The following is a 12,033-nucleotide window of genomic DNA, read 5'->3' as shown; positions in this document are numbered from 1 at the left end:
AACTCGTCGATGGCAACATCCACCAGTCCTCTGCGTGCCCCCCATCCTCCTCATACCTCTGCGAGGTGGCGAGTGTGTGCAGCTGCAAACGACAAATGAGACGCTGCAAGATGGCGATTGTGCGACTGATAGCTTGTTGTGTTCTGTACACCAGCCTCGGTAAGACCTCTTCTCACCCCCCCTCGTTTCTTCCTCGCTCTCTGTCGCGACATATTTGCAACGTTTGCTTTTAATAAGGCAGCGGCAGCCGTTCCCAACATTTACAGCGGCTTGTGCTAAGTTAGCTCGGCGTATACACCAGGTTGACAAAGAAGGGGACGTGCTGTGTTGCGTTCAAATGCTGTTACACATATGTGATACGGATAGATGACGTGATGTCGTACAACTCTGTGTAACATTGTTAGTGTGCAGGATTCCACTGGTTTGGACTTTTTGCCTCAGCGCAAGACCAGGATGCGGGCATAACGCATGAGTCAATGTTATATATGTACTTAGCGTATATAGAGGGAATGATAAGGCTTATGGAAATGCTTCATGTTGTCATGTCAGCTGGCAGGAGCAGCCGGCAGACTACATCTGCTTTGTGTGCATCACTTTTGTGTGTCCGTGTGTCTAAACTGGTTTGGTACGGCTTCGTTCGGCACTAATGGCTGCCTTTCGTAATATTGACTCAGGAGTGTGTCCACCACAGCTATCACCACACCAGGTTCCCCACTGTCGAGTGGACAAGCTAAGGAGATCTACTGTGGGGAGGATGCCCTGATGGTTGTGTTAATAATCATCACTTTTGACCAGAACAAAGGCTCTATCACATTCGTTTTGCTATAAAAATTCACAGCATCTTTCTGATCGATTGCCACATTTTCCAGACTTCTCGCTTCCCTATGTAGTATTTTTATCTGGGATATCATTTCAGCTTTAAACTTTTACCAACTACAGAAACCTCAGCAAAGATCCTCTACATAAAGAGAGTGCTCTGCTGTTTTTAAACACCAACACTAATCAAAGATCCTCTTTATAAAAGGAGCGCCATGCTGTTTTTAATGATACTGCAAAAATGGTGATCAAAGATCCTCTATATGACAGGAGGGGTCCGCTGTTTCTAAACAGCTTCTGCAGAAACACCAGTCAGAGATTGTCTATATGGCAAGAGTTTTATGCTGTTTTTAAACACCTGCTGCAAAAATGCTAGTCAAAGATCCTCTACATAACAAGAGTGTTTTAAGGAGCTACCACAGACATGCTAGTCAAAGATCTGCTCTTTTTAAGCATCTGCCGCATGCTCATCCCATGGTCATCCCTCTGTATCATAAACTGCAAAAGCGCTAGTCAAAGATCCTGTACAGGACAGGAGCCACCTGCTGTTTTTGAGACAGGTGCTGTGAAAATGTTCGTCAAAGATCCTGTATACTATAAAGTTTGCAAGTGTTTGCTTAGTTGCCATGTACCGTCAGATTGCGTTCATGTTGCATGTTGTTTTAGAAATCCTTCACCATGAGGTGAGAGGTGATGCTGAGATGAAGCAATCACAGTGGAGAGTGGGTTGGTGGTGGCGTGGGTGGCGAGGGTGGTGAGAGTGGCGAGGGTGACAAGGGTGGCGAGGGTGGTGAGGGTAGCGAGGGTGACAAGGCTGGCGAGGGTGACGAGGGCGGTGAGGGTGACAAGGGTGGCGAGGGTGGCGAGGGTGGTGAGGGCGACAAGGGTGGCGAGGGTGGTGAGGGCGACAAGGGTGGCGAGGGTGGTGAGGGCGACAAGGGTGGCGAGGGTGGTGAGGGTGACAAGGGTGACAAGGGTGGTGAGGGTGGCAAGGGTGGCGGGGGTGGTGAGGGTGACAAGGGTGACGAGGGTGGTGAGGGTGACAAGGGTGACGAGGGTGGTGAGGGTGGCAAGGGTGGCAAGGGTGGCAGGGGCAGCGAGGGCGGCGAGGGTGGTGAAGTTGGCGTGGGGGGCGAGGGTGACGAGGGCTGCGAGGGTGACGAGGGGGGTGAGGGTGACGAGGGGGGTGAGGGTGACGAGGGGGGCGAGGGTGGCGAGTGTGACGAGGGTGGCGAGCTACCTTATCATCCTTGCCCACAGCAAGAAGCAAGAAGCTGCCTCTTTGGTCTGATGAATGTCGGGAGGGTGTGTGCCGGGTCTTGCTTGTGCGTCCATATAAATACTAGATTGCATGAGGAAGTGTTGGACCTTTGACCCGGGAGTGTGAATCAAGACGCTGTCATTTATAGGTTCATTTATCAGGGCTGGGGCAGCGCCTCAAACGCATGCAACTCCCTTTCTACGGGTTTTTATGGCGTCATATTCCCCCCTCCAGTTTAATCCAGTGAATTAGGCAGCTAAATGGATTCATTTGATAAAACGTAGGATGAATATTGTATCACGTCTGTGATTTCCAGTTTGCTCGGTTATGAAGTCATCACCCCTGAGGGTAAAGGGAAGTGTTTATCTTCGGGACAGAATTGGTTAGCATGAGTGTTCAGTCCTGGAGTGTGTTTGGAACGTTATACTCGACTACGGCACCAAAGCAACACTTCCTGTGTGCTCTCCCTCCAGAACTAAAGACAACATGACAGTTTCATGTACATAGACAGGATCGAATCCCAGCGGTGTCGCTCCGTTCCTCAGCATGTTTGTAGACGGCTTCCTTGGAATGTCTGGGAAAGAGGCTTTTTATAGTTGAGTGTTCATATTTTGGAGCGGAAGAGGATTGGAGAATGTGGCTATTTAAGAGAACATTTCTCTCCGCTTTGTGTGACGAGGCACGAGAAGAACATGAGGATTAAGACAAATGCTGGGATTATTGTCATCATTCCCTCCACCCCCAAATATCGTCTTTGCAATGACCTGCATTGTGCCACACAGGCGCCATTGTTGCATGGATGCTTTTATTCTCAGCCTCCGTTTGAGTTGTACATTGTATTGTTTATTGTCTAGGCCCTTTCTCACGGCCTACATTGTATTATGTTCATAGTGTGACCTGTGACCCCTCAGTCAGAGAACTCATTTTACACTCACTAAATGATTAAGAGGGGTGACCAAAAAATACTACAATAAGCCATAAGCATGAGAATTGTGTCCAAATATTATCCAAATAAATTTGGAATATTATGGAAGCATACAAGACCAAACTCGGGTGTCGGCTGCTCAAACAAAGCGCCCTACGAATTGCTGACTCATGGTCTGTGTATTTTTTAAGGAATGAGACTGCCAAATGCAGAGTCTGCAGACGCCGCACCAATGCGCCTGTCAATCTCACGTCCCATCATTCCCTCCCTCTTCAACAAGAACCCCACTTGGGGCAGGATCTCATCCAGGACCCGAGGATGGCACTCTACCCTTTTCCGGGCGAGAACCATGGACCGGGATTTGGAGGTGCTGGTTGGAGTTGAAGATCACAGCCCAAATACGCCAGAAGGACCGCATCATCTGCAAAAAGCAGAGAGCCAATCCACCAAAGCTGTCCAAAGAAGCCCTGGTGGAGTCCAACCCTGACTGGGCTCAACAAGGTCTGACACCAGTCACACAGGGAGTGACCCCCCTGAATTATCCCATGCCCCCAGAGTACTACCTACAGGAATCCTCATGGACCATGGTTGAAAGCCTTCACGAAGTCCACAAAAGAAATGTGGACTGGTTGGGCAAAGCTCCCATGCACCCTCAAGGGTCCTCAAGGACCCTGCTGAGAGTTGGTCCAATCAGGATCCAACAACCAGGACCAAAGCCACACGGCTCAACATTGAGTGGATCCTCTTCTCCAGTGTTCCAAGCAGACGTAGCGGTGGTCGTTAGAGGCCCATGGAAGGAAGGTGTGGCTCTAATACGTTGGAGATGTGCAACAGATGTGATGTAATGCGTCTTTGGCAGCGTCCAGAGTGTTTCATATGAACAAACGGACTTGAGTGAATGTGTTCTGAGAGAATTGCTGTGTTGCAATCGGTGTAGGACTGAAAGCACAAATGTCAAGCTTTGTTCTCTTCTGGTGAAAGTGCCTCAGGGGGACAACTTCCTTGGCTTTATAGCGGCTTTATTGCAAACCCATAATGCTAGCAGCGTATGAAGCCGTTAAAGGATAATCCAAATGTCCTCCGCGTTATCGTAAGCTGAGGGATTGTTTGCTTGGACAAGCTCTCTCCGTGTGTCTATCAGAATGTCCAGTCACAGCTGGAGTAAAAATAGCTCCCTGCCCCCCCGCGTTCAGGGTGGGAAAGTCAGGGAGCGAGACGGAAGCCGAGACCTGGGAGTCACGTCTCATCTGCGCTCGCCGTGGCGCTGATGCGACTTGATGCTCGGGCAGGAGCCGTGTTTTCATGGCTCCCACAGGCCTCGTGCAACAAGACGCCGGGAATTATGTCGTGTGGTCGCCTTGCTCGGCTTTGAATAAAGACGTCTGAATTAGTCAGAAAGCTGCAGGGCAAACAGGATGGCTTGTTGTTGTGTTCAAGGCCTTCATTTGTCTAATTTCAGCCTCATCTGGGGGGCCTTTTATTCCACCCCGGGGTGGAGGTGGGGATGATTTCCTCACTCGGCAGGGGGGCTGTTAGTCTTGCGTGTGTGTGCTGTAATTACTGCATTTAGAAGCAACACACAGATACAATAGACACCAGTGGCTAATGCACACAAGGACACACCCCTTCTCTCCCTGGTCTAACCCCCGCTTCCCGCTCACCTAATTTTCCTTCTCAATATTAAAAAGATGAATAAAAATTGGCATTTCCAAATAACACAGATTGCTTTGAGGAGTTCACTCAAGCAAGGAAGCTAAAAACCTTAAGAGTTACTGTATGCTCCTTGTGCCCGAGGCCAAACAAGAATGATGATTAAATATGCAGCGCATTTAAGCACGGTTAAGTAATTTGCGCTTCTGGTTTGTGGTGCCCACAGTTTGTTTACTGCACACAATTTGCATAAATTAGCTTATCCGACCAGCACCTGCACGAAACCTGGAAGTATGATAAGCGGAATGTTTATATTTTGAGGTGTAAGAAAAAAAAAGCAGTTGACACAAATCTATTATTTAGCAGCAGTGCTCAGATTAGTCAGAGAGCACTCCTCTCCAAGTGATGACATTGTATTGTTCTATTTTGGAACAATCGCTCAGGACCCCCCCAAACTGTGCGGAGTGTTCTCATGTCATGTTCTAACACGAGGCTTTGTCTGCTCTATGTGGTGTTCTAGTTTTCGTCCTATTAAGTATTAACAGGCAGCACGTTACACTTACTGCAGCTATCCTGCACTCCACAAAGTCTCCTGCTAATAAACCCCAGACCACGCGCCGACGGTTCATGTACTTTTACCTCAAGTGAGCATGAAACCTGCTGGTTGAATTGGTCATCCGTGTGTCTGCTCTTGAGAGCGCCCACACAATCCATTCATTTCTTTTCTACCGTTTAGCCTGCTTAGAGTCCAAACTTTTCCCAGCGAGGGCCGCATATTATGACTTTATTCTAATATTTGTACATTGTAATATTTCTTCTCAGAAAATGTTTTCTCTCCCATGTTTCTTGGTGTCTTTGTTAGCTTTCGTGTTTTATTATTAAAATGTGTCGAGGGCTGATTAAAAACAATCGCCTGGTCGCCTGGACACGCCTGGTCGAGCTGCAGTCTATCCCTGCTGACTTTGGCTGCGGGGCGGGGTCCACCCTTGACCGGCCAATCACAGGACACATATAGACAAACCGTTGACACGTGCATCAACACCCATGGGCAGCTTAGAGCAGGACCTGCATCTTTAAAAGAGGTAGCAGGAGGCTTAAGATGGATTTTGAATCACAGATGGTCTTCAAAACATTGTTTAAAAGCACAGAGATATTAAAGAAATATATTATATTAAATAAATATTATATTAAATAAATATTACATTATGAATGGTTGTTTGTCTATATGTGCTCTGTGATTGGCTGGCGACCAGTCCAGGGTGTACCCCGCCTCTCGCCCAAAGACAGCTGGGATAGGCTCCAGCACCCCCGCGACCCTCGTGAGGAAAAGCGGTAGAAAATGAATCAATGAATGAAATATTACATAAAAATTTTATTAAAATATTTTAATTAAAATATTTTTGGAAGTATTATGGGAATAAAGATTGATTTTCATCGTAATAATACGCTTTTTCACCAAAAATATACATATATACACTGTTTTACTTCTTTACATTCCTTTCATTTTCAGTATGTAGCTCTCACTGAAAAAAGTTTTGGTGAAAAATATATATGGTGCACCCCAAAAACATGTCACCTTGAGCCATAGGCCAACTGCCTTCCGTCCCTTTAAGAAGAGTCAAGAGCACCTCTGCTGGCCGCAGCCAAGTATTACACCCTGCTTGCCCAGATGCTGTGCTGCCAGCCAGGGAAATGATAAAGAGCAGGATGAGGGGGTGATACAGTGTGCAGCTCTACACAAGGGCAACCTCCAGCCACGGTAATATCCTTTGTCCTGTCTTGTATGGGATCTCTGGGCGGTGGGCTGTTGGGGGGGGGGGGGGGGGGGGGGGGGTTTGCTGTACCTCATAAACAGACAAAATGAATGTACCCTTAAAAGTTCAAAGTCAGCACTCTCTCCCCGGTCTGCGTCTGGTTTGAAAGCGGCGTACTGACTGGACAAAAGCCAAAACAATAACAGCCTGTCACAGCGGCGATATTTACGAACGCCCCCTTGTCGTTATGTTTTTATTACCAGTAATTCTAACATTTAGAGGTTCCCCTTTGGTGACCCGCCGCCAGCCGCGTTATTATCCAATTAGCCGCGATAAAAGGAAGCAAGGGATGCGCTGGTGTCGGCTCCAGCCACAAAAAGCGAGATGTTGTGAGGACACGTAGTCCATTTTGTGTTAATCTTCTTAGATAGAAATAGGAAGTGTTTAATAATTCAGAAGCTGTGGCTTTGGCACGCTGCGGGAGCTTCTGTGTTTATGGTGCTAATCCTGTGTTTATAAGGCAAGTTCCCCAGCTGATAATGTCTGCTAATAAAAACGCCATCAGGGTTGTGCGGCATTAAGTGTTTTTTCCCTTCCACAGGCCGCATCCCATCATCGCTCGCCGTAATCCTCCGAACCACGGACAAGATTGTGTGGGCAAATGAGTTTGAGCGTAAGTTAGCGTAAGCGTAAGTAGCTTTTCTGTTTCCCAATTTGGGAAGTTAAACTCATGCCTTTTTTTTCCCACAGCCATCGAACTGACCTGCTTAATAGAATCCATTTCCACCAACAACCCGAGGATTGAGTGGAAAAAGATTCGAAACGGAGTCCCAAGCTATGTGTACTTTCAAAACAAGATAGCAGGTAAAGTTGTGTGCGTGTGGGGGGGGTCCCCATAAGTACCAGCTCGGCGGAATGAATGGTGCTGTGAGAAAACTTGGCTTTGGATTCTGTCTTTGACCCCAGAAGTCGTGCTGCGAGTTTCAATCAGCAATTGTTAAGTGTTTTATCCCCCCCCCCCCTTCTCAAAAGGCGACTTGGAGAACAGAGCACAGCTCAGAGAGCCAGCCAACATTCTGATCTTCAACGCCACTCGGTCAGACACCGCCGAGTACCGCTGCGAGGTGGCCGCCATCGATGATCAGAGGGACTTTGATGAGATTCTCATTAGTCTGGCAGTGCGAGGTGTGTGAGCGCAGTGAAGCACTACACGGCAAGCCCACGCACACACAGTTGGCGAAATCAAACACATTTGCTGTGTTTGATGGATGACAAAACTTGGGCTCTAGGACATCTTTGTGCAACAATTCAGGAGTCTCTAGTTCCAAGATCAAAATCAGTTCCTCAGTTGCGGAGCTGAGCTGTCTTCTAAACAATTGGTCTCATCTCCAAACAACACCAGTGCAACCTGATGACAAACTAGCAGCGCTGTCCAGTTTGCTTTGCCCCAAATACTCACATATTCATATTCACGTCTTATACACAATAACAGGGGTTACTGTTACCCAATAACAGTGGTTACTGTTACCCAATAACGGGGGTTACTGTTACCCAATAACGGGGGATACTGTTACCCAATAACGGGGGATACTGTTACCCAATAACGGGGGATACTGTTACCCAATAACAAGGGGTACTGTTACCCAATAACAGGGGATACTGTTACCCAATAACAGGGGATACTGTTACCCAATAACAGGGGATACTGTTACCCAATAACAAGGGGTACTGTTACCCAATAACGGGGGTTACTGTTACCCAATAACGGGGGATACTGTTACCCAATAACGGGGGATACTGTTACCCAATAACGGGGGATACTGTTACCCAATAACAAGGGGTACTGTTACCCAATAACAAGGGGTACTGTTACCCAATAACAGGGGATACTGTTACCCAATAACAAGGGGTACTGTGACCCAATAACGGGGGTTACTGTTACCCAATAACGGGGGTTACTGTTACCCAATAACGGGGGTTACTGTTACCCAATAAGAGTGGTTACTGTTACCCAATAACAAGGGGTACTGTTACCCAATAAGAGGGGATACTGTTACCCAATAACGGGGGACACTGTTACCCAATAACTGTGGTTACTGTTACCCAATAACTGTGGTTACTGTTACCCAATAACAAGAGGTACTGTTACCCAATAACAAGGGGTACTGTTACCCAATAACTGGGGTTACTGTTACCCAATAACTGGGGTTACTGTTACCCAATAACGGGGGATACTGTTACCCAATAATGGGGGTTACTGTTACCCAATGACAGTGGTTACTGTTACTCTTTGACACAAAGCGAACGGCTTATGGCTGACAATAAGGGAAGATTAATTAAACTGCAAGCAAAAAAGATGTTTGTCCTACGTGTGTGTGCACAGTGAAACCCGTCGTACCACGATGCAGCGTGCCCGAGGCCGTCACGGTGGGAACGTCAACAGAGCTCCGATGTCTGGAGAACGAGGGCTTCCCGGCACCCCTATATCGCTGGTTCCACAATAACGAGGAATTACCGCAAGACCCCAAAAACACCCCCAGGTTCACCAACGCAACGTACACCATCAACCCAGACACCGGAAGCCTGGTATGAATTGACACTGGACCGGGGGCTGTCCCAATACTTGTGTCCATAAGGGGCTTCCCAACGAGGAAGCTAAAACAGCTTGTACGACGTATATGGAAACAAGAAATTGACATTTTGTTGACAATGCAGCCATGTGTCACTTCACTGACATCACATTTCTAAAAAAATGTTTCCTCAGAAATTCCGGAGGGTGAGGAAAGAGGACGCAGGGGAGTACTACTGCCAAGCCAAGAACGATGCAGGGCACGCCCAGTGCCCCTCCCAGTGGATGGAAGTCTGTGAGTGACATGTTTGCGTATGCACTTTGGTGGACAGCATTGGACGTGGCAAGAATCAGATCCTTTGGATGCTATTCTATTTACTGCATGAAATTGTATAGGAACACATGCAAGTAAAAGTTAAAGGGTTGATGACCTGCTAGTATCCTCGTTGCGGTCGTGTGTAGCCCCTTCCACATTATTCTGTGTGTCCAGCATCCACATAGAATAGAAGATGGAAGTCAAAAAATGGCATTTAATGAAAATGTGTATGTGTGCCCTGCAGATGATGTTGACATCCTTGACATTGTCCTCAAGTCTCTGGGTGCCGTCATCGCCTTCATCTTTGTGACAGCATCTATTTGGCATTGCTTTTCACGTGCCTGCTCCTCCAAAAAAGGCCATGGCGAGAATGAGTGAGTGTTGAACTGCAAATCTCATAGCAAACCGGATTTGCAGTCATCCTGCCATTTAGAATGCGTCTATATTATTTCAGGTTTAGCTGGCCAGCACAAAATGAAGGTGTGGACTACGCCGATGCAGATGAGGTAAACATATAACATGTATAACACATGTTGAAGGCAAGCACGGTTCGACTGTGTACTATTTCGCATAAGTGGGAGAAAGTCAGTATATTCCAAGTCTCAAGATTCCAAGTCAAGTCAAGTCTAAAATCGTTGGCTCGAAGTTTTGGAGTCGTAAGCACTATTAAGTGCTTGAAAATGCAAATTACATTTCTCATGGGAAGCCACACCCTTGTTGTTTGTTCTTAAACCTGATTGGATGTTAAAAGATGAGTCAGATTCTGATTGGTGTCCGATCGATCAGTTACAGTAACAGGGTCGAGTATATCCCACCCCTGTTACCCAATAACAGTGGTTACTGGTACCCAATAACAGTGGTTACTGGTACCCAATAACAGGGGATACTGGTACCCAATAACAGGGGATACTGGTACCCAATAACAGTGGTTACTGGTACCCAATAACAGTGGTTACTCTTACCCAATATCAGGGGATACTCTTACCCAATAACGGGGGATACTGTTACCCAATAACGGGGGATACTGTTACCCAATAACGGGGGATACTGTTACCCAATAACAGCGGTTACTGTTACCCAATAACAGGGGATACTGTTACCCAATAACGGAGGATACTGTTACCCAATAACGGGGGATACTGTTACCCAATAACGGGGGATGCTGTTACCCAATAACGGGGGATGCTGTTACCCAATAACGGGGATACTGTTACCCAATAACAGGGGATGCTGTTACCCAATAACGGGGGTACAGTTACCTAATAAAAGATGTTAAAATATTTGATAATATTGATAGTATTTCAAATTGTGACTTGAGGCCTACAGCTCTCGTATTTAGTGGCGATGCGTGTGACAAACGTTTCTTTTTATAGGGACATTTTCGCCACAAGTCGTCCTTCATCATCTGACAGCCGAGGGAGAGGAGGAAGTTGCAACAATGGCGCTGTGGGCGGGGTAGCATTTGAGGTGTAACATGGCACACTGTTCTCTAATGCACATCTAGATCAAACCAACCAACTTGCCAAAGTTTCATGTTCATATTGTTTGGGGCACCACTTCACCGTTTTTATAGCTTAGATTAGATTTTATATTGATTCCAAACACGTATGTTAAGTTCTGTTACAAAAACATTTGGCGTCAGCGTGTCATGTGTAGATTTTTATTTTCTTATTTCCTGCATCTTTCTACGATACAATAAAGTCATTGACTTCGAAGCTGTGACGTTTAGCCAACGACGGTGTTGTTTTGCAAAGGACAAGTTCTCTTTTCGAACTTGTTTGGGTTTTTTTTTTTACAATGTACATTGACCTTGTTTTACAGAAGGCTCTTGTGTTTGTCCTTGCTCATCTGGAAAACATTGTTCATTTTACTTCCTTCCACGAGCGGAGAGTGGCCAAGCAGTTTTTGTACATACTGTAGTTATACAGGCAATAAATAGCTGACTGAAACAAAGGATGATATCAGATACGTTAGGCACAATTTATCAGCCTTGGGCATAATAACAGTTGATAACATTTATGTACAAGTTACCCCTGGATTGGAATACTATATAATCCCACCATGCTGCAAATTCAATATCTACTATAAGGTGGCAATGTATGACTTTTAGAGTGCAGTTTCTGTGTATAAGTGACCTTCTGTGTGTTACTCTTTGTTGTAGGTATTGGACATATTGTCCACGTTTGCCTCTACGATGTACATAAATGCATACTTTTTTTATTTCAATCCATAACACTTCTTGTAAATACGGCAATAAACTGTTTGAAATAATTTTACGGTACAGTGCTACTGTCCAGTGTTGTTCCAGTGTTGAGTCTGACCAGTACTGAACATCGTTTCAAACATTTGTGTTCATAATTTGTGTAAAAACTCAGGAACTGTTGTACAATGCTCACTATTCATGTTGTTTTTGTTATTATTAAAATACATTTGAACTGTAAATGTGTTTGGAGGCTTGTGTGCCTGTGTGAGTTGCAAGTGATGAAGTGTTGTGTATAAATGACTGTTTGTTTTTTTTTGCCATTCACTGGTGAAAAAAGCAGAGATCTACTATAGAGAGACAATTAAAATCTAGCTGTGGTCCACCTAATAGACCCTCGCCCCCGGGACACCCTTGTTCTAAGCTAAAGCTTTGGCTTTAAACGCTTAACGCTTGACCGGCCGGTTTGACTTTAAATGCAGCTTTTCAATATTTTGCAGACTATTTTTTGTCTCTTGCTCCATTTTTTCGGTTTTTTTTTG

General features: G+C 46.0%; 1 protein-coding gene across 1 annotated transcript; it reads left to right on the top strand.

The window, feature by feature from the left end:
• jam3a (junctional adhesion molecule 3a) lies at window positions 1-11,955 on the top strand. The gene is made up of 9 exons (XM_058079810.1): window positions 1-159; window positions 7,008-7,079; window positions 7,157-7,270; window positions 7,439-7,591; window positions 8,790-8,992; window positions 9,171-9,270; window positions 9,536-9,665; window positions 9,746-9,797; window positions 10,665-11,955. Exons 1-9 carry the CDS (start codon window positions 96-98, stop codon window positions 10,698-10,700), a joined length of 924 nt encoding a protein of 307 aa, XP_057935793.1. The 5' UTR covers window positions 1-95; the 3' UTR covers window positions 10,701-11,955.
• Window positions 11,956-12,033: the final 78 nt, after the last annotated feature.

This window comes from Doryrhamphus excisus, chromosome 8, assembly GCF_030265055.1.
Source record: "Doryrhamphus excisus isolate RoL2022-K1 chromosome 8, RoL_Dexc_1.0, whole genome shotgun sequence".
NCBI classification, from domain to species: domain Eukaryota; kingdom Metazoa; phylum Chordata; class Actinopteri; order Syngnathiformes; family Syngnathidae; genus Doryrhamphus; species Doryrhamphus excisus.
The sequence above is the reverse complement of the archived record's forward strand: the minus strand, read 5'-3'. Positions and strand labels throughout refer to the sequence as shown.

Bases quoted from the DNA above. Each gene is read 5' to 3' on its own strand.
- jam3a (XM_058079810.1), top strand. From the start codon at position 96: ATGAGACGCTGCAAGATGGCGATTGTGCGACTGATAGCTTGTTGTGTT. The intron at 7,271-7,438 runs GTAAAGTTGTGT...CCTTCTCAAAAG, and splicing joins CTTTCAAAACAAGATAGCAG to GCGACTTGGAGAACAGAGCA. The intron at 9,666-9,745 runs GTGAGTGTTGAA...ATATTATTTCAG, and splicing joins AAAGGCCATGGCGAGAATGA to GTTTAGCTGGCCAGCACAAA.